General features: G+C 47.7%; 2 protein-coding genes across 2 annotated transcripts in view; both read left to right on the forward strand.

Annotated features, from left to right (window-relative positions):
• The window catches only part of LOC311226411 (dynein axonemal heavy chain 11-like), a gene marked incomplete at both ends in the record, with an annotated part of 709,106 nt that overhangs the window by 128,390 nt on the left and 555,716 nt on the right, over positions 1-25,000 (forward strand).
• The window catches only part of LOC311227559 (dynein axonemal heavy chain 11-like), a gene marked incomplete at both ends in the record, with an annotated part of 64,719 nt that overhangs the window by 8,683 nt on the left and 31,036 nt on the right, over positions 1-25,000 (forward strand). Inside the window, 8 exons of the mRNA XM_084313283.1 lie at positions 10,786-10,917; positions 13,628-13,801; positions 15,095-15,299; positions 17,759-17,924; positions 21,008-21,110; positions 22,551-22,688; positions 23,719-23,820; positions 24,886-25,000. The exon at positions 24,886-25,000 is cut by the window's right edge and continues 47 nt beyond it. Coding sequence (XP_084169409.1) covers positions 10,786-10,917; positions 13,628-13,801; positions 15,095-15,299; positions 17,759-17,924; positions 21,008-21,110; positions 22,551-22,688; positions 23,719-23,820; positions 24,886-25,000 — 1,135 coding nt within the window. The remainder of the gene's footprint in view (positions 1-10,785; positions 10,918-13,627; positions 13,802-15,094; positions 15,300-17,758; positions 17,925-21,007; positions 21,111-22,550; positions 22,689-23,718; positions 23,821-24,885) is intronic.

Raw genomic sequence — 25,000 nt, forward strand, 5'->3', positions numbered from 1 at the left:
TGCAGACCTACAAGCTAGCTCTCACCAAGGCCAAAACAAAATACTATTCCACCCTCATCGGTAACCAGCAAAACCACCCCAGGACACTCTTCTCCACCATCAACCGGCTACACCACCCCCTCGACCCCCCCCCCCCCCCCCCCTGGTGCCCACGACCTCTGCTCCAGGTTCCTTGTCTTCTTCCAGGACAAGGTTAATACCGTCTACCAGCAGCTAGTAGTGACCTGCTCTTCCCCCTCTGTGTCCCCCCCAATGCAGCCTCTCCTCCTTCTCCCCGGTGAATGGTCCCCAAGTTGTCAAGCTTATAGCCTCAGCCAAAGCCTCCACCTGCTCACTCGACCCCATGCCTACTACCCTGGTCAAGACCTGCCTCCCTGCTCTCTGCCCCACCATGGTCAACATCATCAACTCCTCACTAGAATCTGGTCTCGTCCCCCCCTGCTTCAAAACAGCCTCCGTCACTCCCATCATCAAGAAACCCGGCCTCGACCCAGATGAGCTAAATAACTACCGTCCGATCTCCAACCTTCCTTTCCTTAGTAAAATCTTGGAAAGAGCAGTGGCCGCCCAACTCCAACAATACATGTCCAACCATGAGCTCTATGAGCCTTTTCAATCCGGCTTCAGAACTCAACACAGCACAGAGACCGCCCTCATCAAAATCACCAACGACCTCCTCCTTGCAGCTGACTCTGGCCACATTAGCATCCTCATCCTCCTGGACCTTTCTGCAGCCTTCGACACAGTCTCCCACTCCATCCTCCTCAACCGCCTATCCAACAACCTCGGAATCACTGGCTCAGCACTCTCCTGGTTTCAATCCTACCTCACCACCCGGACACAGTTTATCACCATCGGCGATTCCAGTTCCACCCCGGCCCCAGTCAACCAAGGCGTCCCCCAAGGCTCTGTACTTGGCCCAATTCTGTTCACCATTTACATGCTCCCCCTCGGTCAGATCATCCGCCGCCATGGCCTCAGCTTCCACTCCTATGCCGACGACACTCAACTCTACCTCTCCACCAAACCATCCACCCATCTCCCCCACACTCCCTTATCAACTGCCTTCACAAAATAAAAACCTGGATGTCATCTAATCTCCTCAAACTCAACAACAATAAAACTGAGCTCATGGTTGTGGCACCCAAGGCCCTGCTCCGGAAGGTTGGGGATCTCACCCTCAACATAGACGGCTGCTCCATATGCCCATCCCCTAAGGTCTGCAACCTGGGTGTTATCCTGGACTCCACCCTTTCATATCAATCCCATGTCAGTTCCGTCACCAAATCTTCCTTCTTCCACCTCAGACACATCTCCAGACTCTGACCATCACTTTCCGACTCCACAGCTGAGACCCTCATCCACGCCTTCGTCACCTCCCGCCTGGACTACTGCAACGGGGTCCTGTCCGGGGTCCCAAGCAAAACCCTGGACAGGCTCCAGTATGTTCAAAATTCAGCTGCCAGGGTTCTAACCCGCACCAAACCCTGGCAGCACATCACCCCCACCCTCATCCACCTCCACTGGCTCCCCATCAAATCCCGCATCACCTACAAAACCCTCCTGCTCACCTACAAATCCCTTCACGCTCTGGCACCTCAGTACCTCACTGACCTCCTCCACCCCTACACTCAGTCACGGTCCCTGCGATCCAAGGACACTGGTCAGCTCTCCATCCCCCGAACCAGACTGCGGACGTTCGGGGACAGAGCTTTCAGTGTGGCAGCTCCCACCCTCTGGAACTCCCTCCCCGCAGAACTCCGCACCGCCCCAACTCTGGACTCATTTAAAAAACTGCTCAAAACCCACCTCTTCAACTTGGCCTTTAACCCCTAATTTCTCACTTTATATGTATATGTTGTGTCTGTCCACTATGTTTGTTAATTTGAAAGGCGCTATATAAAACAAAGTTATTATTATTATTATTATATGTAATGTTAATTACCTGAAATTATTTTGTTTTTTGGGGGGGGAAACCCTGCATATATCGTTATCGGTTGATATCGGTTGATATCGGTATCGGAAATTAAGAGTTGGACAATATCGGTATATCGGTATCGGTAAAAAAGCCAATATCGAGCATCCCTAGGTGAGACCATACACACAGCTACTAACCATCACACCTGTAACTGACCTGAGAACAGCATGGTGCAGGTGAGACCATACACACAGCTACTAACCATCACACCTGTAACTGACCTGAGAACAGCATGGTGCAGGTGAGACCATACACACAGCTACTAACCATCACACCTGTAACTGACCTGAGAACAGCCTGGTGCAGGTGAGACCATACACACAGCTACTAACCATCACCCCTGTAACTAACCTGAGAACAGCCTGGTGCAGGTGAGACCATACACACAGCTACTAACCATCACCCCTGAAACTGACCTGACAACAGCCAACAGGAGAGGAGAGAAGGTAGGGCAGGGGAAAAGGAGGTGGTAGGTTGGAGGAGGGTGGTTATGGGTAGGGAAGGTTGAATGCTTGGGAGAACAGGTAGGTTTTGAGTCAGAATATATGTTGTCAAAATCGTATTGTCCCCTCAGTTGCCCAGCCTTCTGTTTTATTTGTTCTGTTTTATTACTATATTAAAGGTGCTATAGGTAACATTTGTAATCATCATGTAATCAGTACATCATTAAAAGTAATCATTAAATATATGTAATGGTTGTGACATCGTCACCTTAAACTTCGATGCCCCGAGGGAGATTCAAACCCGGGTCTCCCACGCCGCGGACAACACCACAGACCGCTATACCTGTGAGGTTTTGTCCGCTGCTCACCAACTTTCTCTGTTTTCTTTAAGCCTACTGTTAGAAATTCCCTTCTCACTCACTCTCTCTAGCCCCCACCCTCTCGTTCTTTACTCTCGTTTACTCTCAGTGGCCACACCTGGACTATTATCAATTACCTCTCGCACCTGTGGTGGCAGGCTAATTAGTTCCCCTGTGGGCTTTAAATACCAGGGCTCTTCCCCTCGTTTCGGCGTGGGGTCGTGTTGTATTCATGCTGAGTCATATTCTCTAACATCTAGACTCTTTCGGGAGATCCTCTGGTCTACCAATGCTGTATATGGATTTCTCCAGCCTTGAGATGTTTTGCTCCAGCCTTCGTCTGCTGTCGCCGTAGCCTGTGGAGGAGACTGTTCTGCGCTCCCTGTACTTCCACGGGAGGCACCCCAGCGCTCCACTGCAGACCCCAGCGCAGCTGTTCGTCCTGACGCACATCTAGACCAACGCGCATCTCCCGGACCCTCGGGCTTGGCACGCTCTCCAGTCACCAGCGCGCAACGCGCATCTGCAAGGGCTTGGCACGCTCTCCAGTCACCAGCGCGCAACGCGCATCTTCAAGGGCTTGGCACGCTCTCCAGTCTCCAGCGCGCAACGCGCATCTTCCAAGGATCCTCGTGCTTGGCACGCTCTCCAGTCACCAGCGCGCAACGCGCATCTGCAAGGGCTTGGCACGCTCTCCAGTCACCAGCGCGCAACGCGCATCTTCAAGGGCTTGGCACGCTCTCCAGTCTCCAGCGCGCAACGCGCATCTTCCAAGGATCCTCGTGCTTGGCACACTCCTCCTCGCAGACGCACCCCGAGGCGTCTCTCGGTTCCGACGTGCACACCAAGGTGTGGCGCGCCACTCTGTTCCTCGGCTCCGACAGCGGCTACCCGGTGGACGACACCCTCGCCACCGCCGCTGTTCCAGCACCCTGTTCCTCGGCTCCGACAGCGGCTACCCGGTGGACGACACCCTCGCCACCGCCGCTGTTCCAGCACTCTGTTCCTCGGCTCCGACAGCGGCTACCCGGTGGACGACACCCTCGCCACCGCCGCTGTTCCAGCACCCTGTTCCTCGGCTCCGACAGCGGCTACCCGGTGGACGACACCCTCGCCACCGCCGCTGTTCCAGCACTCTGTTCCTCGGCTCGGACAGCCAGCTACCCGGTGGCGACACCCTCGCCGCCGCTGCTGTTCCTGCACCATTACGCATACGCCTGGGTGAGTTTTGATTGTGATGTCACTCACCCAGCGTAATGCCCCTTGCCCCCGTCCCGCTGCTGTTCCTGCACCATTACGCATACGCCTGGGTGAGTTTTGATTGTGATGTCACTCACCCAGCGTAATGCCTCTTGCCCCCGTCCCGCTGCGTTTCCTGTACCATTACGCATACGCCTGGGTGAGTTTTGATTGTGATGTCACTCACCCAGCGTAATGCCTCTTGCCCCCGTCCCGCTGCTGTCCCTGTACCATTACGCATACGCCTGGGTGAGTTTTGATTGTGATGTCACTCACCCAGCGTAATGCCTCTTGCCCCCGTCCCGCTGCGTTCCTGTACCATTCCGCATACGCTTGGGTGAGTTTTGATTGTGATGTCACTCACCCAGCGTAATGCCTCCTTTTCTTGTTCTCACTTAGTTAGTAGTTTGGACATTTCATCTCCCACTCTGTTTTTGTTCTCACTTAGTTAGTAGTTTGGACATTTCATCTCCCACTCTGTTTTTGTTCTCACTTAGATAGTATTTTTGGACATTACATCTCCCCCTGTGTGTTTGTCACACGAAGATATTATTACTTTGTTACTTTGTTTATTTGGACTGTTCTGCATCTGCTCTGTTTGTTCCCTTTTGAATATTAACCCTCTCCTCTGTTCTGCAGAGCGGCCCAGATGTTTTCCCACCAGTCCCCAGTTCCTCCCTGTCCCCAGCCCGCCTCCGCGGGCCTCAGTCCCCTCTGTCCCTAGTTCTCCCCTTCTAGTTCCACCTAGTTCCTTGTCCCTAGTTCTCCTAGTCCCCAGTTCTCCTGTTCCCTAGCTCTCCTTGTCCCGACATCTCCTAGTCTCTAGTTCCTCTGTTTCCTTAACCTTCCCCTAGCGTTCCTTTAATGTTTCCCCTAGCGTTCATTAACCTTCCCTTAGTGTACCCTTTTCCTGCCCGCCTCTTAAAGGCACCTAGTTTTTCCCCTCTTGTTATATTCCTGTATTTGTGTTCTCCCTTAAAGGGACAGTGCCCTTTTTTCCCTGTCTCTCAATAAATATCTGTTTCTTGGCAAACCATCATACCTGTCTTGTGTTGTGCGATTGGGGTCGGTTACAAACCATAACAGTACGACCCCACCAAATCGACGACCCCAGCCAGCACAGACGGTGTATGTTGAGTTTGCCTTTTTTTTTCTTGTTCCCTCTAGCTCCCCTCTAGCTTCCTTGTTAGCCTGTTAGCTCCCCTGTTAGCTTGTTGGTCTCCCCGGTTAGCTCCCCTGTTAGCCTGTTGACTCCCCCATTTGCTTCCCTGTTAGCCCTGTTTAGCTCCCCTCTTAGCCCTGTTTGACCCCCCTGCAGCTTGTTAGGCCTCTACTACCAGCATGGCCCTGTCTGCTAGCTTTGCCTCGGCGGCTAGCACAGCCTCTATGTTAATGCAGCCCTTACTGCTGGCATAGGCCCTGTAGCTAGCCATGCCCTGGCAGCTAACCCAGTCCCTCAGCAGAGCCCCAGTCTGCTAGCTTAGCCCCGGCTGCTAGCACAGCCTCTATGTTTATGCAGCCCTTGCTGCTGGCATGGGCCCTGTAGCTAGCCAGGCCCAAGCAGCTAACCCGGTCCCTCTGCATGGCCTCCACTTTTTTGTGTAGTTTATCCCACTGCTAGGACTGCCCTTTCAGCTAGCAAGGTCAGTTTATCTCCCACTGCTAGGACTGCCTTTTCAGCTAGCAAGGTCAGTTTATCTCTCACTGCTAGGACTGCCTTTTCAGCTAGCAAGGTCAGTTTTTCTCCCACTGCTAGGACTGCCTTTTCAGCTAGCAAGGTCAGTTTATCTCACACTGCTAGGACTGCCCTTCAGCTAGCAAGGTCAGTTTATCTCACACAGCTAGGACTGTCCTTCCAGCTAGCTTGTTCTCTCATGCTGGTCCAGCCCTGTCTGCCAGCCTAGCTCCGGCAGCTAGCGCAGCCTCTATGTTAATGTAGCAGTACAGCTGGCATAGGCCCTGTAGCTATCAGTGCCTTGGCAGCTACCCTTTCCCCCTGCTAGCCTAGCTCGGCAGCTAGCGCAGCCTCTATGTTGATGTAGCAGTACAGCTAGCATAGGCCCTGTAGCTATCAGTGCCTTGGCAGCTACCCTTTCCCTCTGCTAGCCCTTTCCCGGTGCTACCATGGTTACCCCTTAGCTACCCTGCTTGCCCCTCAGTTCCTCTAGACCAGTTCCTCTAGACCAGTTCTCTAGACCAGTTCTCTAGGCCAGTTCTCTAAACCAGTTCTCTAGACCGGTTCTCTAGGCCAGTTCTCTTGGCCAGTTCTCTAGGCTAGTTCTCTGGACCCAGTTCCTCCTGACCCGGTTCCTCTAGGCCCGGTTTCCTCTAGGCCAGTTCCTCCTGTTGCCCCTCTGCTACCCTGGTTACCCCTCGGCGACCCTGTTTCTTTTGCTAGCCCCACTCTTGTGGTGGCTTCCCCTGCTGGCTTGGCCAGTACCTTTTGTTTTTGTCTTGTTTTGCCCCCTGCCACTCTGTCTGTATTTGTTTTGGGTCGCCAGGTGGCTCCCGTTGAGGGGGGGGTACTGTGAGGTTTTGTCCGCTGCTCACCAACTTTCTCTGTTTTCTTTAAGCCTACTGTTAGAAATTCCCTTCTCACTCACTCTCTCTAGCCCCCACCCTCTCGTTCTTTACTCTCGTTTACTCTCAGTGGCCACACCTGGACTATTATCAATTACCTCTCGCACCTGTGGTGGCAGGCTAATTAGTTCCCCTGTGGGCTTTAAATACCAGGGCTCTTCCCCTCGTTTCGGCGTGGGGTCGTGTTGTATTCATGCTGAGTCATATTCTCTAACATCTAGACTCTTTCGGGAGATCCTCTGGTCTACCAATGCTGTATATGGATTTCTCCAGCCTTGAGATGTTTTGCTCCAGCCTTCGTCTGCTGTCGCCGTAGCCTGTGGAGGAGACTGTTCTGCGCTCCCTGTACTTCCACGGGAGGCACCCCAGCGCTCCACTGCAGACCCCAGCGCAGCTGTTCGTCCTGACGCACATCTAGACCAACGCGCATCTCCCGGACCCTCGGGCTTGGCACGCTCTCCAGTCACCAGCGCGCAACGCGCATCTGCAAGGGCTTGGCACGCTCTCCAGTCACCAGCGCGCAACGCGCATCTTCAAGGGCTTGGCACGCTCTCCAGTCTCCAGCGCGCAACGCGCATCTTCCAAGGATCCTCGTGCTTGGCACGCTCTCCAGTCACCAGCGCGCAACGCGCATCTGCAAGGGCTTGGCACGCTCTCCAGTCACCAGCGCGCAACGCGCATCTTCAAGGGCTTGGCACGCTCTCCAGTCTCCAGCGCGCAACGCGCATCTTCCAAGGATCCTCGTGCTTGGCACACTCCTCCTCGCAGACGCACCCAGAGGCGTCTCTCGGTTCCGACGTGCACACCAAGGTGTGGCGCGCCACTCTGTTCCTCGGCTCCGACAGCGGCTACCCGGTGGACGACACCCTCGCCACCGCCGCTGTTCCAGCACCCTGTTCCTCGGCTCCGACAGCGGCTACCCGGTGGACGACACCCTCGCCACCGCCGCTGTTCCAGCACTCTGTTCCTCGGCTCCGACAGCGGCTACCCGGTGGACGACACCCTCGCCACCGCCGCTGTTCCAGCACCCTGTTCCTCGGCTCCGACAGCGGCTACCCGGTGGACGACACCCTCGCCACCGCCGCTGTTCCAGCACTCTGTTCCTCGGCTCGGACAGCCAGCTACCCGGTGGCGACACCCTCGCCGCCGCTGCTGTTCCTGCACCATTACGCATACGCCTGGGTGAGTTTTGATTGTGATGTCACTCACCCAGCGTAATGCCCCTTGCCCCCGTCCCGCTGCTGTTCCTGCACCATTACGCATACGCCTGGGTGAGTTTTGATTGTGATGTCACTCACCCAGCGTAATGCCTCTTGCCCCCGTCCCGCTGCGTTTCCTGTACCATTACGCATACGCCTGGGTGAGTTTTGATTGTGATGTCACTCACCCAGCGTAATGCCTCTTGCCCCCGTCCCGCTGCTGTCCCTGTACCATTACGCATACGCCTGGGTGAGTTTTGATTGTGATGTCACTCACCCAGCGTAATGCCTCTTGCCCCCGTCCCGCTGCGTTCCTGTACCATTCCGCATACGCTTGGGTGAGTTTTGATTGTGATGTCACTCACCCAGCGTAATGCCTCCTTTTCTTGTTCTCACTTAGTTAGTAGTTTGGACATTTCATCTCCCACTCTGTTTTTGTTCTCACTTAGTTAGTAGTTTGGACATTTCATCTCCCACTCTGTTTTTGTTCTCACTTAGATAGTATTTTTGGACATTACATCTCCCCCTGTGTGTTTGTCACACGAAGATATTATTACTTTGTTACTTTATTTATTTGGACTGTTCTGCATCTGCTCTGTTTGTTCCCTTTTGAATATTAACCCTCTCCTCTGTTCTGCAGAGCGGCCCAGATGTTTTCCCACCAGTCCCCAGTTCCTCCCTGTCCCCAGCCCGCCTCCGCGGGCCTCAGTCCCCTCTGTCCCTAGTTCTCCCCTTCTAGTTCCACCTAGTTCCTTGTCCCTAGTTCTCCTAGTCCCCAGTTCTCCTGTTCCCTAGCTCTCCTTGTCCCGACATCTCCTAGTCTCTAGTTCCTCTGTTTCCTTAACCTTCCCCTAGCGTTCCTTTAATGTTTCCCCTAGCGTTCATTAACCTTCCCTTAGTGTACCCTTTTCCTGCCCGCCTCTTAAAGGCACCTAGTTTTTCCCCTCTTGTTATATTCCTGTATTTGTGTTCTCCCTTAAAGGGACAGTGCCCTTTTTTCCCTGTCTCTCAATAAATATCTGTTTCTTGGCAAACCATCATACCTGTCTTGTGTTGTGCGATTGGGGTCGGTTACAAACCATAACAGTACCAAGAGGTGAACTCACTACTTTGCAACGTGTCTATGTGTCTTTTGAGGATGAGAGTGAGTTTAACCCATAGCACCGCTACTCACCCCAGCCCTTCGTGACTGCGCTTCACGGTACCATCCGTTACATATATATATAATATAATACATCCGCAGAGCTTTTAGAATAAAAAGTATTGCTTCCCCCCCCCCCCCCCCAAAGAAAATATTGATTAATAAATCATTTAATAATTTAAAAGATTATGTTTAACACATTTTGGACCCGCCAAAATCTTTTAAATTATTATAATATAATATTATAATATATATATATATATATATATATATATATATATATATATATATATATATATATATATATATATATATATATATTCTTCAAGCAAGGTAACATTAAGCACTGTTATCTTTTACATTTTATGATCAAGAATTGAGACCGTAACCATTTATGGAATTGCAGCACTGTGTTTCATTCATCTCCGCCGGGAGGGTCTCCTCTGAGTCAGCCTAACTCAGCTCAACCCCATGATTTAGCTGAGCACAAGATGGCACCATCTACACTCACTGCACACACACACATCCACACATGTACACACTCACTTTAAACAAACACTCACCTTACCACTCACTTTACTCACTTTAGACACTTTAACACATTTTATATTTATCTATTATTAAAAAGAGTTGCACTATATCCATACGTCATTTGCACCCCACCATACGTTTTGTACCTCATCTCATTTCTGCATTGTACCTCACTGTTACTCATTTTACTCTGTGTTGTATAATATGTATATTGACTTTATTTACTTTTACTTACTTCTTAATTAGTTTTTTTGACTTACTTTCTTTTTTACTGTATGTAGCACACTCTCAGGGGCTCTTTCAGAAATAAGCATTTCATATAAAGTATTCTGTATTTTGTTAGGGATGTCCGATATTATCGGCCGACCGATATTATCGACCGATATCGGCAGTAAAATGTGATATCGGAAAATATCGGTATCGGTTTAAAAAAATTAAAAACAATAACAATATTTGTTATATATATATCCAGTGAAATTATTAGTTACCTGAAATTATTCAGTTTTTTGGGGGGGGGAAACCCTGCATATATCGGTATCGGTTGATATCGGTTGATATCGGTATCGGAAATTAAGAGTTGGACAATATCGGAATATCGGTATCGGTAAAAAAGCCAATATCGAGCATCCCAAGTTGTGACATATAATAAACAAACTTGAAACTTAAACAAACTTGAAACTCTGTGCTCCGTCCGCTCAGACCCTGTGCTGCTCCCTGCTGGACTGCCTGCTCACAGAGGACAACACTCTCTCATGTCTCTGCCTCCCTCTGTGCTCCTCCGTCCCCTCAGACCCTGTGCTCCCTGCTGGACTGTCTGCTCACAGAGGACAACACTCTCTCATGTCTCTGCCTCCCTCTGTGCTCCGTCCCCTCAGACCCTGTGCTGCCCCCTGCTGGACTGCCTGCTCACAGAGGACAACACTCTCTCATGTCTCTGCCTCCCTCTGTGCTCCGTCCCCTCAGACCCTGTGCTGCCCCCTGCTGGACTGTCTGCTCACAGAGGACAACACTCTCTCATGTCTCTGCCTCCCTCTGTGCTCCGTCCCCTTAGACCCTGTGCTGCCCCCTGCTGGACTGTCTGCTCACAGAGGACAACACTCTCTCATGTCTCTGCCTCCCTCTGTGCTCCGTCCCCTCAGACCCTGTGCTGCTCCCTGCTGGACTGCCTGCTCACAGAGGACAACACTCTCTCATGTCTCTGCCTCCCTCTGTGCTCCGTCCCCTCAGACCCTGTGCTGCTCCCTGCTGGACTGCCTGCTCACAGAGGACAACACTCTCTCATGTCTCTGCCTCCCTCTGTGCTCCGTCCCCTCAGACCCTGTGCTCCCTGCTGGACTGCCTGCTCACAGAGGACAACACTCCGGCTGACTCTGCCAGGGAGCTCTACGAGATCTACTTCGTCTTCGCCTGCGTCTGGGCCTTCGGAGGGGCTCTCTTCCAAGACCATGTGAGAGAGAGAGAGAGAGAGAGAGAGAGTGTGTGTGTGCAGGCCCGGTTTTAGGCATAGGCAGTATAGGCAAATGCTAAGGGCGCCACCACCCAGAGGGGGCAACAAAAATAAAACTATTTCTTTTTTCTTTTTTTGTAATAATTTTTTACTAATACTATTAGTTATTTAGAAATACTGAAGTCTTATCTACAGTACAGGTCCAACGTTTATAACAATCCCACAGAAAAAAAAAATTCTGGCGGCTACGTGGTGCAGTGGGCAAGGCGCTCACCACGAATACTGGAGACGCTGGGTTTGCCTGTTCGAGCCCAGCGCTCCACATTGCTTTCAGTTTAACTGGTCGTCCGTACTAATACACATTGGCAGTATTAGGGGGAGGGAAACTGATGGGTGGAGATCGGGCGCTGTGGACAGCGACTCCTACAGGTCGGTTGGTGCGCCTGCGCAGTAGAATCAGGAAGCGATGGGGGCGGCGCCCCTCCAAAGCGCAGACCCCTGACGCTGAAAGATCGCGCTGCGCAGGTGAAAAGATGCGACTGCTGTTACCTCGAGTATCGGAGGGGACTGGTGCTATGTATGACTTAGTCCACATTGCAGACGGCTTGTGGGAGGCAAGAAACAGCGTTCGAGACAGGGGAGGGTTGAATTGGATGATACGAAATTGGGATGGGAGAAAAATAGAAAATGGGAGAAAAAGTGGATCAAAAAAAAGAAAATTCGTTTTCTGGTTGCCCAGCCAGACATGACATATTCTCTAAAGTCCTTGTATATGTGGAGACCATATAAAAACCTTATAAATACTGATGACCCTTGTGAAAGTGTGAAGTGAAAGTCAGATCATACTGGGGTGTAAAAAGTACCCAGAAATTATACTTAAAGCCCAACTTGCAGGTTAAACCCTACTCTGCAATTATGGGTAGTTTACATCATTGGTATCTAATTTAATTATTTATTTTTTTCCATTTGACGCCGGAAATTTCACTCAGAAATGGTTAAAAAGGTCCACGCACGAATAACATGCACGAGCAAATCTAAAAGCTTATCAGACGCTAGCGCGGCCGTGACGTCACTTCAGGAAACGTATGCATTATGCCCGTCCGGGTCATAGTACTACTGGATATATAGCGCTGGCTAACGTTAGCATTATGTCTACTGTCGTGAACCATTTCAGATCGGGGCATGTAGAGGAGTTTGGGGAACGAGTAAAATCATGTGCAGGTCCTCTTCTCAGACCTGTGTGGCAAAGCACTGCACACGCATCATGCAAGCTACACATCGCTGCATGTTGATCAATGGTGGCCCACTCGGTGCATCACAGTGGGCTACTATTGTGCTAACAACGTGCCGCGGCGTCCGGCTTGTCGGCCGGCATGAGTGCCCGATTTGGGGTGGTTCTCTCCTCTTTGTGTGCCCCCGTCCTCGCGGGTGTCCTGCCGGGGAGCTTGTGGACGCGACAACAGCGGCGGCCGTAGGGTGTTTGAGCCTGTAGCGTTAGTTAGCTCATAGCTATCGTGTACCACTAGCGTTACGGGCTCGAGCACCCTACGGCTGCTGCCGTTGTCGCGTCCATGGGCTCCCCGGCAGGGTACCCGTCGGGACGGGGGTGTACAGAGAGGAGAGAACCATTTTGGGTCGGGCGTTCATGCCGGCCAGCGAGCCGGACGTCGGGATATGTTGTTAGCACAATAGCTACCAAGCTAAGCTATGTTAGCTTCTAACGGTGTATACACAATATGTACAACGACAAAATGATTTACATTATTACAAATATGGTAACGTGTGTGTGGCTTTTACAAATAGTGGTTAGCTTTAGAGATGGATGGCTATGATCACAGAGCAATAGTGTTGTTAGGTGAAACAGATACATTTTCATTCGGCTAGTAGTAGCAAGGCTCTCTGCCTGCAGTGCCTGCCACTAGCTGTGTGTGACTCTCAGAGCCCCCTGGTGCCCTGCACCTGTTGTGACGACATCATTTCGATTACACGCGCACGTTATGAACCATTGATTAAAATATCCACGTGCGTGGTGATTGTGTTGGGCAGACAAAATGTTTGATAAAAACGCTAAAACTGGGTCAATTTCAATACATTTTTTTTCCTTCTTCATGAAAGTCACCGTTGGCCTAGTCCACATTGTTTATTGAACAAAAATACAACATGCAAGTTGGCCTTTAAGTGAAAGTATGGGTACCGTCTCAAAATCTTACTCAAGTAAAAGTCAGTGTTTCTGGCTAAAAACACACTTGAGTTAAAGTAAAAACGTTTTTTCTGACTGTCTATTCTTCTGATAGCAGGTGTTTAATCAATCCCTGCTTTCTAGTCTTGGACAAGGACCAATCAGCATGGGTATGGGCGGGTTCATTTTCCATTGATGGGGATTTGATTGGCTGTTTTTAAATAAAGCGCGGCCGCAGGATTAATAACGTTAACGTTAGTTCGGCCAGAGAAACAAATATACTAATTAAAATAGTTGGACCTGCGAGATTTGTACTTTGTAGGTCTGCATTTTAAATGTAAGGAGTAAAAAGTATGTATTTTTTCTCTTAAATGTAATTGAGTAAAAGTACAAGTATACAAACCTAATAATACTCAAGTAAAGTACAAATCCCCAAAAACAGTACTTAAGTATTGTAACAAAGTACAATTACTCAAGTACTTTACACCCTGGGCCCTGAGTATGTGATGTGTTTCTTCACACTGTGATCAGCTGCTCGACTACCGAGCCGAGTTCAGCCGCTGGTGGTCCAAGGAGATGAGGGCGGTGAAGTTCCCTTCGCAGGGCACCGTGTTCGACTACTTCATCGACCCGGAGACCAAGAAGTTCACCCCCTGGAGCGAGAGGATGGTCCCCTTCGAGCTGGAGCCCGAGGTCCCGCTGCAGGTGGGTCGAATCTCCCTCCGTGTCTGTCTGTGTACCTCGTCTTTCAGATTCAGATTCAGATTCAGAGTTTTATTTGCCACATGGAAGCAATTCAATCATACATTTTTCATAAAAAAATCATAAATAACGTTCTACCATGGGCAAAATGAGCAGGAAGAAGAATAATTATTATAGTTACCTGCCCCATATTCCTAAACTGAACAAGTATTACTTGATGGTCGGCGTACAACCTAATTTACACAAAATAATAATTCATCATACCATATACAAATAAACAAACAATCCACAGATTAAACAAGAAAAATAAAGAAAAGAATGATAATAATAAACAAGAAAAGAAAAGATCTCACTATTCAGATTCACATTTGAATTTTATACTGACTAAATATTTATTTTTTTTATAATTATTTTTGAATTGACAAACACTATACACCAATAACTGAAGGACACATCTGTTTAAGTGTGGTACGTGCAAACTGATGTTTAAAATGTAATTTCCTCCTACTAAACTCACGTTCTTTGCATTGAGGACGTTGCTCTGTATGTTTTGCCTCTGATCATCTCAGTTGAGAGGGGGATGGGGGGGGAACGGTGTGGCTTGTGTTAGCAACAAGGATTCTATTAATCCTCCTCAAAGTCTAAGTAATAAGTTAAGTTTAAGTACAAACGTACAGAATGTGTAAGTCGCTTTGGATAAAAGCGTCAGCTAAATGACAAAATCTAGTTAAAAGGAATACAACAATTTACGCACAAATCCTTCTTAAAAAACAACACAAGCAAGCCACTGACGCAACCCACACACATATCAACCAACATATTTGTATGTTAATTATATTGTATATTGTTTACACTGCCTTTTTTATTCTATTTTAATTTGTACTTCTCCACCGTACTATAATTCTGTGACCTGTACCTGTATGTCTTCTACTACCTGTACCTCCCCTCCCCCATCCCCCCATGCTGCTATGATACCGAATTTCCCCAAGGGTGCGTGTGTGTGTGTGTCTGTGTTAAACATTGTGTGCATGTGTGTGCATGTGTGTGCGTGTGTGTGCGCGCGTGCGCGTGTGTTCATAGACAGTTTTTCACTAGTATACGTGACAGTGTTTCAGTAGTATCGGTCTTAACGACCACTCATATATGCGCGTGTGCGTGCGTGCGTGCGTGCGTGCGTGCGTGTGTGTGTGTGTGTGTGCGCGCACGTGCATGCGTGCGTGTGTGCGTGTGTATGCGTGTGTGCGTGTGTGTGTGTGTGCATGCGTGTGTGCGTGTGCGTGTGTGTGTGTGTTCCAGACGGTGTTGGTCCACACCCCAGAGACCATCTGTCTCACCTACTTCATAGACCTGCTGCTCCAGAGGGGGAAGCCCATCATGCTGGTGGGCAACGCCGGCGTGGGCAAGACCATCCTGGTGTCGGATAAAGTGGCCAAGCTGAAGGAGGACTACGTCATCGCCAAGGTCCCCTTCAACTACTACACCACCTCTGCCATGCTGCAGCGTAGGTCTTACACACCATCACTGTGATTACACACTGTGATGACACACCATCACCACCTCCGCCACGCTGCAGCGTACGTCTGCTGCACCCTGTGATTACACACCATCATCACCTCCGCCATGCTGCAGCGTACGTCTGCTGCACCCTGTGATTACACACCATCATCACCTCCGCCATGCTGCAGCGTACGTCTGCTGCACCCTGTGATTACACACCATCATCACCTCCGCCATGCTGCAGCGTACGTCTGCTGCACCCTGTGATTACACACCATCATCACCTCCGCCATGCTGCAGCGTACGTCTGCTGCACCCTGTGATTACACAACATCACTTACACACCATCACTTACACACCATCACCACCTCCGCCACGCTGCAGCGTACGTCTGCTACACACTGTGATTACACACCATCACTGTGATTACACACCATCACTGTGATTACACACCATCACTGTGATTACACACCATCACTGTGATTACACACCATCACCACCTCCGCCATGCTGCAGCGTACGTCTGCTACACACTGTGATTAGGGATGGGCATGTTTAAGTCAAATCTAGATCGATTGATCGCATGCTATACTCGAGTGATCGTGTATTACTCGTTAAGGGGAAAAAACTAAAAAAAAAGTTGAATTGATTGAAAAAAAATGTATATTTTTTTTATAATTTTATTTTTATTTTGTTCATTCACGTATATGTTTAAGGAAACCGACAAACAGTTATAATCGTACACATACATGTGAAACAAATATGTAAAAAAAAAATTAAAAATTAAATTCATAAAAATTACTAATAATTTAAGATAGATTTTTCTCATAGCTACGAGTCTGCTACACACTGTGATTACACACCATCACCACCTCCTCCACGCTGCAGTGTACGTCCGCTACACACTGTGATTACACACCATCACCGCTTTAGCAGAACAGTGTTTTTATGTTTTTAAAGGCACTACTAGGGAGGAATCAATATATCATTGTAAATTCAGCGTCCATACCGCGGCAGGATTACTGCAGAAAAACGTGTCTAGACTGATGAGAAGACAATTGACGAGACCACAACTGAGAGTCCATCGATATCCTCTGTTTTGTATTGCCTGCATGGTGTGTCCAGGTAGGGTTCACAGGAGTTCTGCTGGAGGTATTAGCTAACTTTCTTTCTCAACAAAAATAACTCGACATTCACGGTCGGTCGGCAAGGCTCTTGTCTTCACCGTCTCCTCTCATCATCAAAACTATCCCCAGTGCGCTGGAAGAAACGGCAAACGGGAAGCGACTGGGTTTACGGGAAATGTTTATTGGTAATGGTCTCATCTGTTTACTATAATTATACCAATCACAACAAATCTGAAAATGTCGTTTCTTTGTTGAAAATTCTGTTTATAGTAGTAGCTTTAACAATATTTTTCTCATAATACGATTGTATTGTCTGAACTGCCCAATGTTGAACATTTGAAACATTCTTAACATATTGGTGAATTAATCAGCTATTAATGTATGTGTATGGTGTGTAACTATACCCAAGTCATGTGTACAGTCTCTTCCAGGACTGCAGGTTTTTAAGCTAATCATGTTATTTTAAAACAATGCCCACTGAAAATATCTGTAAGGAGATGTGGTATAAAAACGTCTTTATTTTAGATCTGTGGTATTTTGATATTTGAGAGATTTATTCTACAAAGGCATCCTCCCCGAGCCGGGCATTTCTAACGGAATACACTGTAAAAAGGCTTCATACTGTAAATCAAGCAGGCTGAGAAGATCAGGCAATGACATGATCAGGGTTTGCACAAGGTCCTTGAAGTGCTTAAAGTGTTTAAATAAATAAAAAAGTCAAGGCCTGGAATTCCTTGAAAACAGCCCAAGGTGCTTAAAAAGTCCTTGGTATTCAAATCAACCATTCGCATTGAAAGTTTTGTTCATCCATGATAAAAAAATTCAGAATCACAAAATAGATTTTTCTTTTTTTATTAAAAGTGTAACTAATTGTCGGAAATTGTTTTTTTTAAGCCATACATATTGGATATTTATTTTCTATAAAAACAGCATTTAAAAGTGAATTGTATCCTTTTAAAATGCCATTTTAACCCTTTCACTGCCGCACTACCAAACAGTTAACCCTTTCACTGCGACAATACACCAGAAGGTTAACCCTTCTTTCACTGCCACACGACAGCCGGTTAACCCTTTCACTGCCACACCACAGCAGGTTAACCCTTTACTATCACTAACCGTCGGTATAGTGTGATAGTAAAGGGTTAACCTTCTGTCGTGTGGCAGTGAAAGGGTTCAAATGAAAAAAGAGTGCTTGGAAAAGTCCTTGAAAGTCCTTGGATTCCATTTTTTGCAAACGTCTGTGGGAAGTATACCCTGCATGATAATATATACCCACATCGTTGTCATTTCATCGGAGTGCTGTTGTCTGTGCCCGTGTTGTGGACGTCCTCCTCAGGTGTTCTGGAGAAGCCTCTGGAGAAGAAGGCCGGTCGTAACTACGCTCCTCCCGCCACCAAGAAGCTCATCTACTTCATAGACGACCTGAACATGCCAGAGGTGGACGTCTTCGGCACCGTCCAGCCCCACACGCTCATACGGCAGCACCTGGACTACAGCCACTGGTAGGGGACACACGTCACAGACACCGTCCAGCCCCACACGCTCATACGGCAGCACCTGGACTACAGCCACTGGTAGGGACACACGTCACAGACACCGTCCAGCCCCACACGCTCATACGGCAGCACCTGGACTACAGTCACTGGTAGGGACGTACGTCACAGACAGTATAGGGGTGGGGGGGTCCAGCCCCACACGCTCATACGGCAGCACCTGGACTACAGCCACTGGTAGGGACACACGTCACAGACAGTATAGGGGTGGGGGGGAAATCGATACGTAGTAGTATCGCGATACTTTGCGTGGCGATACTGTATCGATACCGGGTCGCCAAGTATCGATATTTAATTATTCATAAAAAAAATTATTATTGCATTGCATTGTTCATTTCAATACCTGTAATAGTACAGTAGTCCACACACACACACATGTGCAAGTTAAGTTAAGTTGGAATATGACTGTAATACAAACAGTTCAGTTTGTCAGGTACATGCAACACAGATTACAGTGTCGACATCTGTCTGCTTGAGAAAATACCATGTTCTGCAATAAAAATGATTGAAGTGAGATGAACAGACTGAACTTTATTTTATTAGATAAAACATGTTGACAAAGTTTTACTTTGCAGTTGAAAAAGGTAATAAATAAAATTTGAAAAAAAAGAAAAAAAAAGAAATCACAATATTAATATCGCAATACTCAGCGTATCGCCATATATTTAGTATCGTGACGCAAGTATCGCGATCGTATCGTGAGGTCTCTGGCGATTCCCAACCCCTATACAGTACACGCTCATACGGCAGCATCTGGACTACAGCCACTGGTAGGGACACACAGACAGTACATACTGTACTCTATATGTACAGTACACGCTCATACGGCAGCATCTGGACTACAGCCACTGGTAGGGACACACAGACAGTACATACTGTACTCTATATGTACAGTACACGCTCATACGGCAGCACCTGGACTACAGCCACTGGTAGGGACACACAGACAGTACATACTGTACTCTATATGTACAGTACACGCTCATACGGCAGCATCTGGACTACAGTCACTGGTAGGGACACACGTCACAGACAGTATAGGGGTGGGGGGGGAAATCGATACGTAGTATAGTATCGCGATACTTTGCGTGGCGATACTGTATCGATACAGGGACGCCAAGTATCGATATTTAATTATTCATAAAAATTTGTATAATTGCATTGCATTGTTCATTTCAATACCTGTAATAGTACAGTAATCCACACACACACATGTGCATTCAGTTAAGTTGGAATATGACTGTAATACAAACAGTTCAGTTTGTCAGGTACATGCAACACAGATTACAGAAAATACCATGTTCTGCAATAAAAATGATTGAAGTGAGATGAACAGACTGAACTTTATTTTATTAGATAAAACATGTTGACAAAGTTTTACTTTGCAGTTGAAACAGGTAATAAAGTAAATTTGAAAGAAAATTATTAAAACGCAATATTAATATCGCAATACTCAGCGTATCGCCATATATTTAGTATCGCGATACTATCGTATCGTGACGCAAGTATCGCGATAGTATCGTATCGTGAGGTCTCTGGCGATTCCCAACCCCTATACAGTACACGCTCATACGGCAGCATCTGGACTACAGCCACTGGTAGGACGCTGACACAGACAGTACTCTATGTTGTCGCAAGTGGAACACAACCTCGTAACTCCATTTTAATTTTTTTTTTAATATAAATCAACTCAGTAAATCATCCTCCATATGTGTGTGTGGTTTTACAAAGTTTAAACAATTGGAAAGCATTAAACCGACCATCTATCGATCAAACCTTGTAATTCTATTCGCCCACAAATCTGTGTTCGTTTTTTTCATCTGCTGAAAAGTTGGGTTTTTGGAGTTACAGGGTTTTCTTCCGCCAGCGACGCTGTGCAGTACCCTCAACCGGGGTCAGTACCATCAGTCGGGAAGCTGCACCCAAGGTCAAGGTGCTGCTTTCAAGCACATAATAGACAGATCCACACAATCTGTATACATGTAGAGCTACTGGCAGCCATCATGGGATCCCACGTTCGACATGCTTTTACGTGCCTCCAATGTTGCTCTAAGAGGAGTTATTTGGAGTCCGATGTAGGATAACAGAAGAGTTTTGAATTGATTGATTGATTGATTGATTGAAAACTTTATTTAACAGATTGCAGAATGGGTACGGCTCAATACACACAATTGTTAAGGGGATGCAGACCAGAGAAAGACTTTCGTCTTGTTTACATCAGGGTCCCCCATTTTCAATTCATCATAACATACATGACATACAGGTAGACAGTACTGTTGCATCTAGACATTTATGACATACCAGATCTACACAGTACATTTCGCAGAGTACATTTTACTCAAACTGAGTACATTTTGTACAGTACTGTTTATGAGTACAGAAATAGTCTAAAAAGAAGCGGCTGAGTGGCGCAGTGGGCAAGGCGCTCACCACTAACGCAGGAGATGCTGGTATCGAGCCCAGCTCTCGGCGTTGCTACCGGCTTGGCCGGCCGTCATACTAACACAATTGGCAAGTGTTAGAGGGTGGGAAAGCCGGTGGGTGGGGATTAGACGTTGTGGACAGCGACTCCTACAGGTCGGTTGGGTGACGCCGGTGCGGCGGAAACAGGAAGTATCGGGGGCAGCGTGAGCCTCCCACGCGTTACTCCTCGCCACTGAGAGTTCGAGCTGCTGCGGTGAAAAGATGCGACCGGCTGCCTCCTCGTGTACCGGAGGGGACACGTGATGCAAGGCTTCTATCCTCACTACAGCCGACCAATGGGAGGCATAGTCTAGCAACGTTCAAGACAGGGGAGGGAAGAATTGGAAATACGAAATTGGGATGGGAGAAAAATAGAAAATGGGGAGGAAAAGTGGATAAAAAAAAGTCTAAAAAGAGAGTATATACATTTGAGAGGAACATCTACACTGTCTACAATGGAACACAGAGATACACTTACACAGGAATACACACAGTTACAAAGGACACTGAATGTGACTATTTAGATTGGATAGAATCAAAGTGAATTTACGAATGTACTGTACATGTAGGTATGACAGACAGAGATTGGTGTTGAAGGAGATCCATAACTGCCAGTACATCACCTGTATGAACCCCACTGCCGGGAGCTTCTCTATTCACCCCAGACTACAGGTACACACACACACACACACACACAGACACACACACACACACACACACACACACACACACACACACACACACACACACACACACACACACACACACACACAGACACACACACACACACACACACACACACGTATACACACACACACACGTATACACACACACACACACACACACACACGCATAGCCACGTTTTCACTCCTTGTGGGCACCATCCATTGACTTTGATTCATCCCCAAACTTCTTACCATAACCACTACATGCCTAACCTAACCTATAACTTTAGAATATCTCCATGTGCTTGGGGCATCAAACCACTGTCCCAACAAGGACAGAGACATTCTTGCTTTCTTTCCAAGGATAGAAAAACAAGGACAGACAGATACACACACACACACACACACACACTACACGCACGCACGCACGCACGCACGCACGCACGCACGCACGCACGCACGCACGCACGCACGCACGCACACACACACACACACACACACACACACACACACACACACACACACACACACACACACACACACACACACACACACACACACACACTACAGTGAACCTCAGATAATGTCACTAAACCATCTCTCTGTGTTCCTTCCAGAGACATTTCCCAGATAATGTCACACTACTAAGCCGTCTCTCCTTTCACTACCACACTACCAAAGTGTTAAAGGGGAACTATCTTATAAATGGCCTTTTTGAGTGTTTAGCATTGTTTCCTAGCTATGTGAACTTAAATTAATATGATCTATGTCTCAAAATTCTCATATTGGCGCATTCTTCCAATTCTCCTCTCACAATATTCACCCTCACTGAACTGAGTCATCTGAAAATGTGCCTATCTGTGATGTCATAAAGACACCGCTGCATGTTAATGTTGAGATACAAGATGAGCTGCACACAGTGGCACCTGCACCTGCAGCCCAGGCTCAAAACGGCTCGAGATCTTGAGGTAGAAAAATGCTGTTTTTGAGGACTTGATTAGAAATACAAAACAATGAATAAAAAAAATATATATATTACAGAGGTGTTCCATAGACTCACAGGAATTGTGTAAAAGTGCCCAAATAGTGAAAGAAATAGTAAAATAGTTCCCCTTTAACCCTTTCACTACCACACTACAGAAGGTTGACCCTTTCACTACCACACTACAGAAGGTTAACCGTCTGTAGTGTGGTAGTGAAAGGTTAACCTTCTGTAGTGTGGCAGTGAAAGGGTTAACCTGCAGTAGTATGGTAGTGAAAGGGCTAACACTTTGTCATGTGGCAGTGAAAGGGTTAACCTTCTGTATTGTGGCACAGTGAAAGGGTTCATTCCAGAGACATTTCTCAGATAATTTCACACTACTAAGCCGTCTCACTGTGTTCCTTCCAGAGTCATTTCTCAGATAATGTCACACTACTAAGCCGTCTCTCTCTGTGTTCCTGGCAGAGACACTTCTCTGTGTTTGCGGTCCACTTCCCCAGCGCTGACGGGTTGGCCACCATCTTCTCCAGCATCCTGTCGGCTCACTTCCTGCAGGGGGGCTTCAGTTACGGGGTCTCCCGCTCCGTGGGAACACTCATACAGGTCCATCTACACTGGAATACATACCTTTATCTGTGTTGTACTACTATAGTTATCCTTTCTAATATTCATCCACCCATCCACCCATTCGTTCATTTATCCATTTATCCACCCACCCATCTACCCACCCAACCTACTGTTACACGAGCTGGCTCAAGCTCGCAACGAGAAAGGGGAGACACAGCCACAATTTAAGAAATAACAAAATAATTTATAAAATTATACTAATTAGCAGCCAATATGAATATCAGTGTGTAAGCAGTGTGTGGATGAGAGTGTATGTGCAGCATGAATGTTGTAAGTGTAAAACCAAAGGGAGCGACCAAACAAACAAAAGGAACCAAAACAGGTGGGGAGATCGCCAGAGACCATAGGAAGCCTCCCTCTATATCAGACTGGGACACCGACCCAGGTGTGCCCCCAATAAGCCTGATGACCCTCTCCCAGCTCTGCTCTGCCAGCTCCACCCACCAACAGGAAACAGGGACACAGAGCAGAGCAAGCAAACGCAATGTGGGGGAGGGTCGTACATACATACATTTATTTGTCATTCATGCATGGTTCCTCCTGGCTTGTCAACCTATCCATCCATTGCACTGCCCTGTTAAATATTCCATCCCACTGTATTTAAAAAAAAATATATATGTCTAATTAGTGTATACTCGACTACATTGTGCACAATCGTACAGCCCTGGCCTATTTTATTTCATAATTATACTATTCTCTTGTACTTTTATTTTAATTGAGTATATATTTGATTTTTTTCTATCCTTTATTTTATTCTGCTAATGTCGCACCAAAAATTACTAAATCAAATTCCTTGTGAGTGCAAACTACTTGGCAATAAAGACCTTTCTGATTCTGATCTATCCACTCATCTCACTATCCAGCCACCCACCCATTATTCCATCAATTCATCTCTCTCTCTCTCTCTCTCTCTCTCTCTCTCTCTCTCTCTCTCTCTCTCTCTCTCTCTATCTCTCTCTCTCTCTCTCTCTCTCTCTCTCTCTCTCTCTCTCCCTCCATCATCTAGGCAGCTATTATTCTCCACCAGAAGATCAGTCAGAACTTCTTCCCTACAGCCATACGCTTCCACTACATCTTTAACCTCCGAGACCTCTCCAACATCTTCCAGGTGACACACACACACACACACATCATGAGCTCTGCTTTCCTGTATGATGCTGTACGTCACTGTTGATGATACCTGTATGGGGTGAGCAGGTTTCATGAACTTCATAGACTTGTTCGCTGTATACAAACATACCGCGTTCGAGCCAATCAGCAATACCAACTGAGCGCGAGCTGCTGCGCTAAAAGAATACTCTATGGAGAAACCGTGGCACTGCCCTGACTAAAAGTAGTTTCAAACGAAAATGGCTGGATGTCATTTAGCCAAATCAGCATGGCTGTGAGTGTGAGTCTTTCACCTACATATGATTGTTTATATCGCTAGCATGGCTAACAAATGCAAATATATATTTTTTGATCCACTTTTTCTCCTCCTCTTTTTCTATCTTTCTCCCATCCCAATTCCGTTGTGCCAATTCTCCCCTCCCCTGTCTTGCACGTTGCTCGCATATGCCCCCCACTGGTCGGTTGTAGGGAGGATAGAAGCCTTGCATCACGTGTCCCCTCCGATACACGAGGAGGCAGCCAGTCGCATATTTTCACCTGCCAGCGCGGACTCTCAGTGGCGAGGTGTAACGTGTGGGAGGCTCACACTACCCCCGCCATTTCCTGTCTCTGCTGTGCAGGCGTCCCCCAACCGACCTGTAGGAGTCACTGTCCACAACGTCCAGATTACCACCCATCGACTTCCACCCGCTAACTCTGCCAATTGAGTTAGTATGATGGCCGGCCCAAGCCGGAGGCAACGCTGACAGCCGGAGTCAAACCCGGTGTCTCTTGCGTTGGTGATGAGCGCAATGTCCGCTGCGCCACCCAGCCGCCATACAAATGCAAATATATTGTAGTCTACCCTGTTGTTCTGACCAGGATTACGTTCCTTTCTGCTCCGGTGATGCGCGCGCACACTGAGTTCGAACAGGTCTATTGGTCCCAAGGAAAACAAATAAAACATTGAATAATATCGTATACTATCAGAGAATGAAATAAAACTGGTTTTCCCGAATACCTGAAAGGTTGACTTTTGGAGATACAATGTAACAGCAGTCCATATAAAACCTGTGTGATCCAGGGCATCCTGTTCGCCCAGCCGGAGTGTATCCGTTACCCCATAGACCTGGTGCACCTGTGGCTCCACGAGTGCTCGCGGGTCTACTCCGACAAGCTGATGGAGGAGAAGGACGTGG

Source organism: Notolepis coatsorum (genome assembly GCF_963971535.1).
Source record: "Notolepis coatsorum genome assembly, chromosome: 4".
NCBI lineage: Eukaryota > Metazoa > Chordata > Actinopteri > Aulopiformes > Paralepididae > Notolepis > Notolepis coatsorum.